Below are 16,783 nucleotides of genomic sequence, written 5' to 3'. Positions count from 1 at the left end.
TGTCGCGAGAGTCTGTCTATATACAGTGTTTGATTTACTATTCAATCAACAAAGTTGTATGTATATGATATATATGTATTTGAAGTAGTTGAGTTGAGTTGAGTTGTGAGTGGATGATGCGTTAGATAATTAAATAGATATAGATCCCCATATGACAAAGGTAAAGGTGATAAATATATAAATATAAAATTAAATTTAAATTGAATGACTTTGAGTTCACAAACAACCAACAGCAAAAACAACCCTCCTCTCGCCCGTTTCCAAAAGATTTTTAACCTTTTATTCTATTTATTTATGCATTATCTCTGCTCTCTTCTCTGTCTCTCTTCAAATATATAATATGTTGTTAACAATAATTTTAATCACCTTTTGATGATCATTCATTGTTTGCCTGCACTACTCATAATTATAATTACTGTATTATTCCTTTTGTGTGTGAACATTCGTGGGCAGTATTAATTTAAATTAAAATTTTTGACAGTTTCTGTAAAGAAAATTGGGAGGGAGATTTGTATGAGTTTGTCCTCTTCATACTTTTGATCAGTCCTCTCATTCTCTGTATTACTAATTATATGTAATGTGTGTGATTTATAGAAGGAGTAAGGAGGAATGGATTCATCATATGAAAGATTAAGTAAACACTTTTTAGATAGGATTCGTGATCTACAGTATCTAACAGCTTTAAGAAATCAAAATAGTATGTAGTATATATATGTGCCTACCACCACTGCATTTCAACATATTAACCTTTTATACTTCTAGTGATCAATCCATCATCTATCAATAAACAAGAGATTGAAGAGATCAATAGAGCTCTATTGGACATTGAATCAACATTTTACAATCTCAAACAATCGGTACATCATGAAAAGCAATTGGTCGAACAACTAGACACCTACAAACAACTCATCGATCAACAACATACTCAATTGGTATCACTAGGACAACAACAGCAAAGACAATAGAGAATCACATGATTGCTCTTGACCCAAACTGGGTTGATTGATCTACTAATTAATCGTCATCGATGTCGTTCTCTCTCTGGCTTCTTCGTAGGTTACACAGCAGTCACCTTAATTCATTATCAAAAAGGAAAAGGAGAGAGACACACACACACACTCTCTCTCTAATCAATAATGAGATGACCGACCACCCTTGATATTATTATTATGTCAAAAGAGACAAAGAAAATAAATTAAGATTAAGATTAATTAATTTAATTTTTTCAAACCATCATACGATAGAAAAGACAAGCATGTCACATGATTATTATTATTATTATATTATTTATTGTTATTTATTTATTGGTATAAATAATGACAACAACAACGATTATAACAATATTAAACGTGTTGTACATTAAACACACTATATTCAAACATGTTGAAGAGATATCGAAAAGGGCAAGTCAAGAGGTCGCATCAATGATATCACTAAAAGGACGGGATATTGTTAAACTACCTTACCTTCAAATGATCAGTAAGTTTGGTATGCCATGGGACTATATCAAACATTATCTACCACCCACTATTGGTAGTACTGATAAAGACAACGATGTATTGTTAAAGAGAAGAGTACAAGCAATCTCTAAATACTGTTCACATAGAAATGCAACATTGTCAACACTTGTACAGTTATTGAAATGGTCAGGACCAAAGTTTAATCCTCAACCAGAACAAGTAGATATCACTACCATCATAATGAATGGAAACAAAGATATATTAATGTTACTTCTCAAACAATGTCCTCATCTCGATTATAGTGGTGCTAATCAAGCTGCATCATTGTATGGACATGTCTCTATATTAGAGATGCTGAGAGACAGTCAACCTAAAGGTGACTTTCTTCCAACTACCTATGGTGAAGCAAGTTTAGCAGATGCTTGTGGAAAGGGGTATCTAGATGTTGTCATCTATCTCCACAACACCTATGGTGACAAGATTAATGGAACAGAGAATGCTTTCGAATATGCTGTTTCAAATTCTCATTTAGATATTGTCAAGGTATGTTGGTACATACACATATACACATAAACCAAACACATATTTTTTTAATTAATTAATTATTTATATTCTAATTAATTAATTAATTATTTATTCTAATTAGTTTCTACATTTTAATCGAAGTGAGCCATGTTCACGTAAAGCAATCATTTCTTCTGCAATGAGTGGCAGCGTTGAATTAGTAAAGGTAACTTTTTCAAATCATATATATATACTGCCCAACTCAGCTCACCCTAACTAACAAATTATACCTTACTCTTTAACAACTATAGTTTCTTCATGAGACCCAAACTGGGGGATGGTCAACCGAGGTAATGGATCAGGCAGCCTCATATGGCCATCTTGAAATTTTAAAAGTACATTTTAAAAATAATAATTTGTTTATTCTATTCATTAATTATCTATCTATGTAATATCTCATTAGTTTCTACATGAACATCGTAGTGAAGGATGCACAACTATGGCTATGGACATGGCCGCCCATTGTGGTCATTTTTCGGTTGTAGAGTGGTTAAACCATAATAGAAGTGAAGGATGCACAGAAGATGCTATGGATATGACAAATAGTTTTGAAATCGTTCAATTTCTTCATAATCATCGGTCAGAGGGATGCACAACACATGCGATGGATATTGCGGCAGCTGCAGGTAATTTACAAACAGTATCATTTCTCCATAGCAACCGCACTGAAGGTTGCACAACAAAAGCTATGGATGAAGCAATTAGATATAGTCATATTGATGTTGTAAAGGTAAATATTTATTGAATAATTAATAATTAATAATATTAAATATTATTTAACATTTATATTTATAGTTTTTGTATGAAAATAGAAGTGAAGGATGTTCAATGAATAAGATATTTTCTATTGCTTGTTTGAGAGATGATATTAGTTTGGAGATGATCAGGTATCTTAATGAAACCATCAAAGCTGTGCCAAATGGGAAAGAAGTGTACTGTGGGGCAGTAAACAACAGAGTTGATGTAATTCAATATTTACTTGAACAATATCCAAATGTTGATTGGGACTTTGGAGGAATATTAAGTTTACTAGTTTCTTTTGGTTGCTTGGAAACTTTAAAGGTAAATATTTACATTACATTTAGTGACATTGTTATTTTTTAATATTTATAAGATTTTAATTTCCCTTTAATTTTCCCAAACCACTAACTTTTATTATTATTATTACTATTATTATTTGTTATTTCATAGTTTTTCCAAGATAATCTACCACATGCATTATCATGCAAACATAATATATTCGACAAGGCTTGTAAACACTCATCTACAGTTGATATGATTCGATTTCTTCATGAAAATAACTATACTCAATGGTGCTCGACCGATGCGATGGATCAAGCATCAGCCAGTGGCAATCTTGAGATTGTAGAGGTTTGTGTGACCAAATAATATTGTAACTATCATCTTTTTTTTTATTTATTAATTATTATTATTATTTATTATAGTTTTTACATTTTAATCGAACAGAAGGATGCACAACAAGAGCAATGGATAGAGCTGCTTTGAATGGACACTTAAAAGTGGTAAAGGTATGTAAACCAAACTAAATGAATGTAGGCACTATAGTGTCATTTGATATATAATATCATGCATGTACCAACATTTAGCCTTTTTTTTTTTTTTCTTTATCAAGTTTCTTCATGAGAATAGAACAGAAGGATGCAAGTATTTCCTTGGTATTTTCACTCAAGATTCAACAGTTCCACTCTGTTTTGATACTGCTCATTATATGCTGTCCAACAAACTAGTATCAAAAGATATGATTTTAAAGGATTGCATCCACCCCGATAATTATGAAATCATCCAACTTGTCGATCAATTCTTACTTTCCGATAATAGTCCTTATTTATAAACAAAGGATCTATAGATATTTATACTAAATAATCAATTCAATCAAAAAACAAAACAAGAATTCTTTTGGGTTTGAAATACTTTGACACACACAAATGTGTTATAAAAAAAACTCAACCACAAAAGTAACAACAACAACAACAACAACAATAACAACAACAACAACAACAACAACAACAACAACAACAACAACAACAACAACAACAACAACAACAACAACAACAACAACAACAACAACAACAACAATAACAATAACAACAATAACAACAATAACAACAAATTCACAATGAATTCCAATAAACCCCAACCAATTTCGACATTGGTGTCATCACATCAGTGCGGATTAATAATTTACTCTCTACCCCCCCTCATTGAATTTGGAACTTATTCCATTGCAATTTTATGAACATCATTAATATTTGAGTATTACTCATCAATCAACTTGTACATGTTGCTAGAGATCAAGTACTATTTAATATTAGTTGATTGAATTTTTTTTTTTCTTTCTGATTTTAAATTAAAAATAATAGTATTGTAGTAGGTATTCATTACTATTAAATCAATTAGATGTAAATGCCTAAAAATTTGTGAACCCTATGGGTATACCAAAGTTACTTGGGAGAGAGATCTCTGGGCTCCATCTAGAGGATCAAAAACTGATTGTAATTGCGATCACTATAAGGAATATGTTAGAAATGGATTCTGGGATGATTTTGATAGTGCTGATCCACTTTATTATTAAACAATATGGATCACAACTACTTTTAAAAAAAAAATTAATATCTTAATTTATTTATTTAAAAATAAATTAAAATAATCTTTATAATGTTTATATTCAAAAGTTGATAAATCAATTCGATTAGAATAACGATTGGCCAAAAATTTAATGACCTTGTACAAAAATACAGATTCGATTTGGTCCAAGACAGATTCATCCATCTTTTCCTTTTCTTGTTGTTCGTTTTGAATAAATATAGTCGTGTCTAGTGTATCCAATAATTGTTGATTGTTTGTTGCCTCTATCAAACTACTTTGTCCTGTTTCTAATGCTTTTAAAACTGCAAATTTAAAATCAAATAAATTATTGTTGGAATGATCCGTGTTGGTTGTCATAGTTGTAGTTGTTGTTGTTGTTGTAGTCGTTGAATTAGTTGTAGGAGGATGTTGAATATAATATTGTAAAATGTCTAAATGTCCATAACGTATGAACCCATATTTTTGTAAATGTTGAATATGATGATGATGTTCATCTGGTTGTTGTAAAGGTTGTTGTATTTGTTGAATTGGTTCTGTCAATGATAATGATGACAATGACTGTTGTTGTAGCGATCGTTCAGATTCCAATAATTGATCTAAAAATGTACAATACTCTAAATGCCCATAATTTGCTGATTTTAGTTTCTCTTCTGGGATGCTTTTAGAGGTGTAGCCATAAATATCGTATCGGTGAAGTAGTTTGAATAGTTCAATGGATCCTTTGTGAATGGTTAGGTATTGATCTCTGATCCGGATGATTGTGAGGAGGGCTGGATCGATCTTTTCGAGAATACGTCCGATTAGTTTCCAACGTCCATCGTCCAACTCGAGAATCAAATGACGAGCAGACGGCTTGATTTTGGTGAGTAGGAAATCCAACGCTTCAACATTCTCGGCTTGACTAGCTGAATTGATGGCATTCGACAATTCGTATTCGTCAAAGTGATGCGATAATATCTCTAGCATCGGTATATCAAATTGACCATAGTTGCCTACAAACCCATACCCAACCAAGATCTTTGTAGCTTGTGCTAGAATTGATGATGATGGTGTACTACGACTACTGCTGCTATCAACTTGATCACTATCGACTACATATAAATGTTTGTACAATAGAGACATGACATGATGTATTATTTTAATGTCACCTCTTTTCATTGCCTCTACCAATATTCTTGATTTCTCCGAGTCGTTAAACACGTCATTGTCAATTCGAGACAATTGACTTAATCTCTCAAGTTGCTCCAACGACCCCCATGTAACAATCGATTCGACTAGATAGTGTAAATTGGCACCTTTGAGAATATCATTGATGATAAATGAAGTGTCTGTCTTGTCGTCTATCATTGTCATATTGATCAACTCTAGCTCTTCCTTGATAATCCTAAGATAGACAGTTGATGGGTTCTCCATACCTCCATGTTCATTTTCCATCGCGATTGTCAGTTGATTGGTGAGATGTGTTAGACGATAGTCTAGAATCGACACTACATCCTCTCCCTTTTCCAATATCTCTTGTTCTTTTTCCTCGAGTACCATCTTGCACTGCTCCAACAACGTAGGGAACTTTCTTTTGATGGCAGGAAACTTGTCCGAAGAGATATGGTCAAGTGTAGCAAAGATGAGACGTAGTCTCGTGATGGGCTTGTGGTTGGCAATCTCGGCCATGATCATTTGGATGTCTCGGTTGTTGATGTGTGGCGGATAGAGCTTACCCTTGTACAACTTGATAATATCAGGGTCGCCCATGGTATAAAGATGTTTGTATCTGAATCGATTCGTGTTGAATTGGATACCATGTGAAACCATCCAATTGTGTACACGACTGTTGGGTTGCGACACGGACGGTACCATCAGTTGATGACTCTGGTAGGCACGGTCGGTGACATTCTCATCGATGATGGGGATACCCTGCTCATACAAATAGTCGAGCACGTGAATATGTCCCTTGAGCGAGGCGCCTCTGTACGACCCCTCAGTCGACAGTTTCTTGGGATAGGTCTGTTGAAAGAGCAGCTTGACAATCTCCAACACACCTCCCTTGCACGCAAATTCAATCAGCGCATTCGATACAAACAACTCTCGATTCGATTCATACACCAATTTGAACAAACCAACATCTTTAATCGTTTCACATGCCAACAATATAGACCCTTCTGAATAATATAAATGTGTTGATGATTGCAATAGTCTATGTTGCTCATGATGAATGTTATTCCTATTCTTATTCTTGTCTCTATATTGTTGAAGTAGTATTTTATCTTTTAATAGACCAAAGTGACGATTGAGGATGATGGTCTCTACTTCATGCCATTCGTCATATGACAGACACTCGATATTATATTTAAAGTTGTCTGGGTATCTTAGTGTTGTACGTTTTGAAACATATCTAAATATTAACTTTATCAAATACTGATTCTTGAATACACTGTAAAATGTTGTTGTTGTTGTTGTTGTTGTATTCATTATTATTATTAGTATTATTCTTTTTTTTTTTTGATGATCAGATAATCTGAAGTTTACTACTAATAAAAATATAAAATATAAATTTATTAAATTAAATTAATTTGTTTTTATTTCATGTCTGATACAGTAATACCCTGGTTGGTGGAGGGGTCTAGTATTATTATTATTTTAAAAGTTTGAAACGTCAAGGTTATAACAATAATTCATAATAATTATGTCAAGATTCGTTTAAGCTTGGTTTCTATCTAGATCAAAAAGGATGGTGTAATAAATAAATAGATGGTTAATATATTTAAATTATTATATATATATATATATATAATTGTCCAGTTATAATATACAATGTGGGGTTGGATTATTTGAGGATCCAGCTAGACTAGTCTTTGCCTTGATGAGAAGTAAAATGTTGAATTTCATTCGACTACTTGTCTATAGAACCAATGGGAATGAAATACAACATATTACTACCCGTCAAGGCAACTCTGACTGATTTGTTTCCGATAAAGAGCTCCATCCAAGATACCAGGCACTTGAACGATTCAAAAAGTCCTCAGACAATCAATCTGACGAGGGACTATCCGACCAAGAACAAGAAGAAGAAGAGGAAATCAAACTAGGTTCACCAATCCAAGAAGAGGAACCCATCGATTACCCACTGTCACCAACTTCGTATACCCCACCAGTCTCGACAATGTCTGCCAACTAATCATTTGCCATTGATCGCCAGTTGCAATCGAACCGTGACAGTTACCTACGAGAGGACAACCACCAGTCTCAAGGTCATCCTAATCGAATTGATCCATATGCCAACCAACTGGAGCTCAGAAAATATTCTCGATTTGGCAGCCGAAAAGGGTCACATTGAAATTATCAAAGTATGTCCATTTAAATCTTTGTTTAATAATCATCATTCGAACCCTAACCAATTGACTATATATATTATTATTTTATTAGTTTCTACATGAACATGGGAATGTAAAATGCACAAAGAGCGATGGATAGGGCAGCATTCGAATGGACATTTTTCAGTTGTACAATGGCTACACCTCAACAGGAGTGAAGGGTGCACAACTAAAGCAATGGATTATTCTCCTTCATTTGAAATTACTCAATTTCTTCATACCCATCGGTCAGAGGGATCCACAACAAAGGCCATGCTAAAAATGGGAATATATATAGATATCATTAAATTCCTTCATCAATCTAGAACTGAAGGATGTACATCAAAGGCAATAATGTTTGCAGCAACATATAATCATTTAGACATTGTAAAGGTAAATATTGTAGTGTAAATATATATTTAATTAATTATAATTAATTTATTTATTTTTAATTATTTTAGTTTCTATTTGAGAATAGAACTGAAGGATATAATAGAAGTATTATAGATGACATTTGTTATAATTTTGAACAATGGGTTAGATTGGATACGATCAAGTTTATACATGAAAAGCTAAAGAAACGATGTTCTGTTAGAGGATTAACGCATGCTTTAAAGAATGTTCAACAATTGGATATCATCGAATATCTACTAAAACAATCGACACTTTCTACTCGGACACAAGAATTATTGGAATCTGCTATTAAAAGAGGTGATTTAAATGTTTTAAAGTTTATACTTGATAAACTACTCACCGCTGGCGGTCATCTCACATCGATAACCCACAATGCAATCGACATTGCTTGCAAGAAAGGAGGACAGCTCGAAATTGTTCAATTACTACACACCCACAAACACTGAAAAGCATTCATCCCACTTGGCTATGGATCTAGCAGCTAGAAAAGGTCATTTAGAAATTGTCAAGGTAAACAGTTTAATACTATTTATATTTATTTGATCATTCTAATATTTATATATTAATGATTATTATTATTATTATTATTATTATTATTATTATACATTTTAATCGAAGTGAAGGATGCACAACTGATGCTATAGATGGTGCATCTGAAGAGGATATTTGGAAATAGTAGAATTTCTTCATAAACACAGGACCGAAGGATGCACTCAAGAGGCTATTCATGGTAATCATCATTACAATACTGTTAAATACATCTTGGACAACAAACTAGTCGCAAAGAATTTAATTTATCTTGATCAAATCAATTCAAAGTATTTCGAAGTGGAAGAGATTGTCAATCAATATTTAGCAAAGTGATGAAATAAATTAATATTAATTTATTTAATTAATTATGTAATGTGTAGTCTCCCACAATGTTTTTTATATTCTTTCTTTTCCCATTTTCATTCTTTAAATATAAACATTATACTTTTATTATTTTTATTATTAGTTTTATATATTCTTCTTTTTCAAGAAAGTAAGGATGGGAATTGATTAATTTGGAATGTGAACCAAGAGAGAACTGACTCCATTGATACCGCCATTGATCGGGAGAATGTTTTCTAAGTCTCATTTTAATATCAAAAAATATGGTACCTGGTTGAACATTTTCGACACCCATTGCAACACTGGTTGACGATTCTGTTGAACAACAAATTGCTGTACCCAATGGCCATGGGTCATCTATGAGTGTATCCCCCAAGTACAACTTGTCTCCCATTGATCAAAGCTGTCAACCAACAAAAAAAAGAAAAGGAAATAGGTAGTTTGTATTAGAAATTGTATGAAACGTAACATCAAAGAGAATATATATATATTTTTACTTACCAACATCGACAGAAGATTTGAGGTTGTCAACAATAAAATTGAAATGAGTGTAAATTACCAATTTGGTTGGATATGAGATTTTAAAGGTTAGGTTTCTGGCCAGCGATATTCTCGTTGAAACAAATTCAAACCCCAAAAATCAATTCAATTTCAATCAATTGAATTGAATACAATAGAGACTTTTAAAAATCAATGAGATAAAATGTAACCTTCAATGGACTCCTACCTCTAGTTAGAAAACATTGGGTTTATTGTTAAATTACTATCCTAAGTATTAAATATCAATTAACATGGTTATTATTAGATAGTTTTGTCTTTTTCACTAGTCTTTTGATTTATTTAATTCAATTAAATTGAGATAATTTGATATTAACATGACTGTTACTTGTACGAAGTTGGTTCATAGTTGGTTTGGATTCGAAATCTTTTTCTTTTTCTTTTTCCTCGTCTGCCTTTTTGTTGTTATTGATTTCACGACGACGACGAAGGTAGACGAGACCACCTGCAATTATCCCAATAAAGGCAATGCTAACAACCACCGAGATGATCATGATATTCTGATCAGAGATACGGTTTGATGGTAGTTTGGGAACGGTTCTTCCACCATCCAAGAGGGTGTATTGGGTGACTCCCATCGAGTCGGGAGAAAACACAATCTTGCCACCTAGGTAATTGACCAAAGTGTATGTGTATCCAGTCTTGATAGCTGCCTCTGGTGAAAGGTATACTTGGACAGTTCCATAAAAGTCATAATCCATTGATATATTGATCTGCGAGTAATCGGTTGGCGAGTTGATTCGAATGGCGAGATGTGAATCGTCTTTACCACCAGTCACACTTTTTGAAATGGATAGACGTGTGATGACATCGTTTGAACCCAATTGGCCGGTTGCATTGACCAACACACCTCCAATGATCTGCCCAGTACCGCCCAAACTACCGCCAGCAGTGACGAGCACGGTTGCATTGTCGAGTGAGAGGGCAGTGTTGTTGAGTAGGACGTCCGTGTTGATGACCATGACAGAGTCAACCGTGTTGACTTGCGAGTTGCTCAACACTACATTGTTTTTAATGACTACCTGTGACAAACGGTTCGTGTTGATAATAACACCATCAAGATGAGCATCTTCCAACTCTAATCTTGAATTATCGTGTAGATCAATTTGAGTAAAAACATCTGGATCTGTTGGTTGAATTGAATTGGCTGGTAATGATGTAGTAGTAGTTGTATGTTCCTCTTGTTGTTGATTCTCTGAAGCTTCCAAATGAGTTTCTCCAAGCATTGCAACAATTTGTTTGAGAATATCAAGGACCGAGTTTAGGGCTGGAGAGGAATTGACAATGACTATTTTAGCGTTGTCTCGGAGTGTAATGTACATTGGACGTTTGAGTTTGTTGACTTGTGAGAAATACAAGATGGCACTATCCTGAGCAATGATCTCTCCATTGATATCAAACATGGTATTTTCAAAAAAGGTACGACTACTGAATCCGAAAATAACTTTGGATGGCGATTGTGATTGAATGATGGCTCCATTTCTAAAAGCCATTGGTCTTGAACTAATACTATAAAAGGTTCCATTAAATGTCAATGTAGAATCATCAACCAATAATGCAGAATCTGATACAAATGTTACATTATTTGCATTTAATTTTGATTTTGATTTTAATGTTAAATTTGAATTTCCCTTAAAATTAAATTAAATAAATAAATAAAGTAAGTAAGTAAAATGACCATTTTCTCTCTTCATTTCTTGTTGTTTAATACATACATAAATATAATTATTATTTGAATTTAATATAGTTGAAGATAATGTAATATTGGTTGTACGAACTCCAAAATGTTGATTTACAAATTCTGTATTCTAAAAAAAAAAATGGTTAATAACAAACAAACTTGGATCAATAAATAAATGTGTTTTGGTTGTAATATACATCAATAAATAATTTTGAATTATTAGAGTTTATATCTGACCCAGTAAATGATATAACATTTGTTAATCTACTATTACATGAATCTTGTTGATTCACTTTTGATCTTAAAATATAGGTTGCATTTGATTTTAATGTTTGACTTCCATTTGAATCTAAAAATAATAAATTAATAAATAAATAATAAATAATAAACTTATTTGATTCTTTTTATATGACATACTTAGATTAATAATACTATCTGTAACATTTATATAATTAAAAGATGCAGATGCAAATGATAATAGATCCACTTTACTTTTGAGGAGTAGAGAGTTTTGAGAACATGTCAATGAAGGAATGGAGGATGGAGTGGAGGAGGCAATGGAGAGTTTACCATTTTGAATGGTCAGAGTATTTGAAATAGATAATGCTCCACTATTTCCAATTTCCATTGTATTGTTTCCAGTGGTGTTTAGAAACTGGAATGATTGTACAGTTTGGCTGTTTTGGACCATAATAAAACTATTATTGAATCCGACAACTACATCATCGGTCGATGTGGGAGTGATAGAGGAATCCCAATTTTGAGGATCTTGGAAATAATTGGTTGGTGCATTTGATAACCATTCTACTTTATTTCCATTTACAAATACAATAATTAAAATAAATAATAAATATTTTAAAATATTCATTTTTCTTTTTTAAATAAATAAATAAATAAATATTATAGATATATATATAAAAATAATGTTGGTTTGAATTAAATAATAATAGTAATAATATTACAACCTCTAAGATTTTAAGTGAGGAATCGATACAAATAGATGAATTAAAAATTAAAATTACAAATCGGTATGATGTTGATGATGTTGATGATGATGATGATGATGATGATGATTTAAGTTATAAAATATCATCAATCAACACTGTATTGAGGTAGCAACAATAACAATAAATGGTAATTAAATGACAATTCAAGAAGTTGGAACAGGTGAGCTATATGAATGTATTAAAGAATGTTGAAATGGTTAGTTGATCGGTTTGGATGTTGATGATAGTTGGCTTGAGAATAAATATCGTACGATGCGTACTACCGTTCAAGTATAGGGGGGTACAGCTTGACAATGAAAAGGGTAAAAAGTACAATGGGGAAGTTGTGTTTTCGGAACAGTTGGTGTGGGTAGGAATATATATATAAATGTGTGTGTTTAGAGTTGGAACAAGAGACAGACAGACAGACAGATGGAATTCTATATTTATATATGTATATATATATATATATATATGTATTGGGTGCAAGTTAAACTATTTTTAGTCAATTTGTAATATTACAAATGTTCATATGATTTGAACATAAAAGATAATAAATAAAAGATAAGATAAATAATATAATAAATATAAATATTTGTTTGATGAATTTGAAGGAGTGATTAAATATGGAAGTTGGTGATGTCCAAGCTTGGTTATTTATATATAAATAAACACAACACACAGACAAGAAGTAGATAGGGAGGTAGGGAAATTGATTGATTGACTGTTGATAGCTCACTCCACCATGCATGCTACAACAATATATAATTAAAGATTCTCCCTTTTCTTCATTTCCTCTTCCTCTTCTTTCTTTGTCTCCTACACCATAAGATGTCGTGAAAAGTGTTGACGGTTTTAAGAGGAGATTGGGGGTATGCATGCAACACCCCACATGATTGGTTTGATTGACTTGTGTGTGTGTGTGTGTTGGTGCAAATGGTGGGTGATCACAGTGTTTGGTGGCGATGAATAAAAAAATTAAGAGAATGCGGAGAGAGAAGGATTTGTCAAGATGGAAGATGGAGGCACCGTGGGAGATGGAGATTGATCACGATAGATAGGATAAAAGACGAGATAGATCATCATCGTCGACACACATACATAAAAGGTAGGTTAACTTACTTGTAGTTTAGGAAGAGGTAGGAGGGTATTTGGTAGGCCAGACTGGAGGATCACCTTGACATTGAATTTGTTGTTGGAACCACAATAATGAAGTAGTAGGTGAAGCTAACTATAGATAGCTAGCTTTGTTGTGTTGTGTGTTATGATACACGTCAACATCTCTTTGTATGGTAGGTTGGTTGGTAGTAGGCAGGTAGGTAGATAGGTGACAATATTGTTTTGTTGTATTATAGTAAAGAACTCTTCCTTCCTTCTTCCTTTTCTTCTCTCTCTTGACAATGATCATCGCACGAGTGATAACAGATATATCTGTTTAGTGTTGTTTGTTGTTCGAATCCGCAGTTGCGTGTGTGTGTGGACCTATTTATAACTGCGACTCTTCATCCTCTCTCTTTCATTGTCTGTTCAAACTCATCATCATTATCCGCAGTGTGACTTGATGACAAATTACGATCTTTTGTTTATTAATAGGGTCTTGTTCCACTCTACTTCATTCTTAGTACTTCTCCTTCAGACCACCATCGTTGCTGAAACTCAATCATCACGTGACGATGATCAATTCATTTCAATGAACTATCTTTTGTCTACTAGCTGGGTAATACTATTATTATTAACAAACTATAACAATAGACTATTCTCTCTACACTTCTTTCTTGACAAAATATATAAAATAAAATCATCTGACGAGTGACTCTGGGAAAAGATCGAGGATTAATGACAGAAATGTCCAAAATGATCGTTCCTTGGGATTATTCCCATTATTTTTTGAGCGAAAGTAGATGTCTGCTTGGCTTACAATCCATCATATCTATAATCTAGAGGTTATTCTCATTCAATTCAATTACAAATATTCAAAAATGAACATATTATGTACAGATACAACAACAACTTTAACACCATCATTTCTAACAATATTTAGAATAACAATTATTAGAACCAATGTATTTAAAAAGATTGAAGAGATATCAAAACAAAAGGAATCAATTAAAAAAAAGGAAGATCAAGATAATTATGTATTCCTTCCAAGCGAGTTTACTTATTTAAAAGGAAAGGATATTGTCAAGTTACCACATCTTGGTATGATTAGTGTTTATGCAATGCCATGGGACTTTATCAAACATTATCTACCACCGATGGAAAGTGTGTTGGCCACTAGAAGAATGTATGCAATCACTCAATACTGTTCACATAAAAAGTCGTCATTGGAAACACTCAAAAATCTATTGGAATGGTCACCAGATTATAAAGATTCAATTATGGTTCATAATATGTTATGTGATCCTGAAACCTCACAATCCAAGATTATGAAATGTATTACAAGTGCTCAGAATGTAGATATTTTAGAGTACATGTTGGAGAGATTCCCAGGAATCAGTTTACAAGGTTCATTGGATCATGCTATTACCAGTACTGGTTGTAATATAGACTTTTTAAAGGTATTGCATAATAAGGGTGCTACATGCACTCAAGATGCTATGGACAATGCTGCAAGTTATGGATATTTGGATGCAATCATTTTCTTGAATGAAAATAGAACCGAAGGATGTAGTACTAATGCAATACATCTAGCTGCCTACCATGGTTTTTTAGATGTTGTCAAGGTATATATATATCTAAACAAACAAAAAAAAAACAAACTATAATTAATTTACAAAACTAACAAACACAATAATTATTATTATTAGTATCTTCATTTTAATAGAACTGAAGGATGTATGACTAAAACTATGAATTGGGCAGCTATTAATGACCATTTTGAAATTGTCAAGGTAATATATATAAAAAATAGATAGATATATAGATAGATAGAATAATTATTTAATAACTTGTCTATTATTTTCATATAGTTTCTTCATTTCAATAGAACAGAGGGGTGCACTTTCGATGCTATGGATGGAGCTGCTGAATCTGGTAATTTGGATATGTTAAAGGTTTGTTTTATTATTACTCTACCACTAACGATTTTGATGGCAACATTGTATTTATTTAGACTTTTTTTCTTTTCTTTTATACTATAGTTTTTCCATGAGAATAGATCAGAGGGATGTTCGGAATATGCTATGACATCAGCCAGTCGACAAAATCATTTCAATATTGTAAAATGGTTACATGAAAACAGAACCGAAGAATGCACTCATGATGCGATGGATTTATCGTCGTCATTAGAGATCACTACTTTTCTTCATTCCAATAGAACTGAAGGTGCAACTACTCGTGCTGTAGTTTGGGCTGCTGGAAATGGAAATATTGATATTTTAAAGGTTCGTAAGAGGAATAGAGATAGTGGTTATTATTAATCATAATGATATTTATCTAATTTATTTTTTAATATTAATATATTATTATTATTATTAGTTTTTGAATGAAAAAAGAACAGAGGGAGGATCACCATCAGCTATCGATATGGCAGTATCAAAAAATCAAAGTTTAGAGGTTATCCAGTTTTTACATGATACATTTAAACAAGGATGTACAATAACTGCAGTTGAATGTGCAATCGAAAAGGATAGATTGGATATAATACAATTTCTACACCAAAATTACCCAAGCAACTCTGATATTTGGACATTTGAAGCAATGGAAATTGCCGCGCAATATGGGTGTTTAGAAATCCTCAAATTCCTTCACAGTCACCGTACCGAGGGATGCACAACCGAGGCTATGGATTTAGCTTCTCGCCATGGTCATTTGGAAGTGGTCAAGGTTCGTAACAAACTAAACTATATTTATTTATTTATTATTTTAATATTAATGATTATTATTATTATAGTTTTTACATTTTAATCGTAGTGAAGGATGCACAACCGGTGCTATAGACTGTGCCGCTCAAAGAGGATATTTGGAAATAGTAGAGTTTCTTCATAAACACAGAACTGAAGGTTGCACTCCAGATGCTATGTGGATCAATGGATCACTGCCACAACACGTTCAAGCCACTCAATTCCTAATTGATAACAATATTGTCACAAAGAATCACATTACAACTGACTTTATTTCCCATCTCTCTGATAATTACTATTATGAGGTTTTGGATATAATCAATCGTTTATAATATAAAATAATAATTACAACTATAACATTAATCATCGTCGACACACAAAAGGTAGGAGGTTAACTTACTTTTAGGAAGAGGAGAGGTAGGAGGGCATTTGGTTGTCAACCTTGATTGAC

The 16,783-nt window shown here is 32.7% G+C and overlaps 8 protein-coding genes across 8 annotated transcripts; 4 read left to right on the top strand and 4 right to left on the bottom strand.

Annotated features, from left to right (window-relative positions):
• Window positions 1-609: 609 nt before the first annotated feature.
• On the top strand, window positions 610-965 carry DFA_04088 (uncharacterized protein; the record flags this gene model as incomplete). The annotated part of the gene is made up of 2 exons (XM_004366441.1): window positions 610-697; window positions 763-965. 2 exons carry the CDS (start codon window positions 610-612, stop codon window positions 963-965), a joined length of 291 nt encoding a protein of 96 aa, XP_004366498.1.
• Window positions 966-1,316: 351 nt separating this feature from the next.
• DFA_04087 (uncharacterized protein) lies at window positions 1,317-3,876 on the top strand (the record flags this gene model as incomplete). The annotated part of the gene is made up of 8 exons (XM_004366440.1): window positions 1,317-2,003; window positions 2,107-2,190; window positions 2,276-2,359; window positions 2,428-2,754; window positions 2,820-3,086; window positions 3,216-3,395; window positions 3,470-3,553; window positions 3,658-3,876. The coding sequence occupies 8 exons, from the start codon at window positions 1,317-1,319 to the stop codon at window positions 3,874-3,876; spliced, it is 1,932 nt and encodes a 643-aa protein (XP_004366497.1).
• Window positions 3,877-4,434: 558 nt separating this feature from the next.
• DFA_04086 (uncharacterized protein) lies at window positions 4,435-6,170 on the bottom strand (the record flags this gene model as incomplete). The annotated part of the gene is made up of 2 exons (XM_004366439.1): window positions 4,435-4,452; window positions 4,782-6,170. 2 exons carry the CDS (start codon window positions 6,168-6,170, stop codon window positions 4,435-4,437), a joined length of 1,407 nt encoding a protein of 468 aa, XP_004366496.1.
• Window positions 6,171-6,366: 196 nt separating this feature from the next.
• DFA_04085 (uncharacterized protein) lies at window positions 6,367-7,097 on the bottom strand (the record flags this gene model as incomplete). Its single annotated transcript, XM_004366438.1, has 2 exons — window positions 6,367-6,521; window positions 6,746-7,097. The coding sequence occupies 2 exons, from the start codon at window positions 7,095-7,097 to the stop codon at window positions 6,367-6,369; spliced, it is 507 nt and encodes a 168-aa protein (XP_004366495.1).
• A 980-nt stretch (window positions 7,098-8,077) lies between these two features.
• DFA_04084 (uncharacterized protein) lies at window positions 8,078-9,256 on the top strand (the record flags this gene model as incomplete). The annotated part of the gene is made up of 3 exons (XM_004366437.1): window positions 8,078-8,371; window positions 8,440-8,708; window positions 9,091-9,256. The coding sequence occupies 3 exons, from the start codon at window positions 8,078-8,080 to the stop codon at window positions 9,254-9,256; spliced, it is 729 nt and encodes a 242-aa protein (XP_004366494.1).
• Window positions 9,257-9,319: 63 nt separating this feature from the next.
• Window positions 9,320-9,659, bottom strand: DFA_04083 (uncharacterized protein; the record flags this gene model as incomplete). Its single annotated transcript, XM_004366436.1, has 2 exons — window positions 9,320-9,347; window positions 9,478-9,659. The coding sequence occupies 2 exons, from the start codon at window positions 9,657-9,659 to the stop codon at window positions 9,320-9,322; spliced, it is 210 nt and encodes a 69-aa protein (XP_004366493.1).
• A 451-nt stretch (window positions 9,660-10,110) lies between these two features.
• Window positions 10,111-12,372, bottom strand: DFA_04082 (uncharacterized protein; the record flags this gene model as incomplete). Its single annotated transcript, XM_004366435.1, has 4 exons — window positions 10,111-11,454; window positions 11,539-11,631; window positions 11,702-11,853; window positions 11,922-12,372. 4 exons carry the CDS (start codon window positions 12,370-12,372, stop codon window positions 10,111-10,113), a joined length of 2,040 nt encoding a protein of 679 aa, XP_004366492.1.
• Window positions 12,373-13,116: 744 nt separating this feature from the next.
• DFA_04081 (uncharacterized protein) lies at window positions 13,117-16,664 on the top strand (the record flags this gene model as incomplete). Its single annotated transcript, XM_004366434.1, has 8 exons — window positions 13,117-13,142; window positions 14,084-14,207; window positions 14,392-15,213; window positions 15,298-15,381; window positions 15,460-15,543; window positions 15,631-15,873; window positions 15,968-16,315; window positions 16,383-16,664. 8 exons carry the CDS (start codon window positions 13,117-13,119, stop codon window positions 16,662-16,664), a joined length of 2,013 nt encoding a protein of 670 aa, XP_004366491.1.
• Window positions 16,665-16,783: the final 119 nt, after the last annotated feature.

Source organism: Cavenderia fasciculata (genome assembly GCF_000203815.1).
Source record: "Cavenderia fasciculata unplaced genomic scaffold Scf_Dfasci-G-b-285a01.f1-5, whole genome shotgun sequence".
NCBI classification, from domain to species: domain Eukaryota; phylum Evosea; class Eumycetozoa; order Acytosteliales; family Cavenderiaceae; genus Cavenderia; species Cavenderia fasciculata.
Note: the sequence above shows the minus strand (reverse complement) of the source record. Positions and strands in the feature narration are given on the sequence as shown.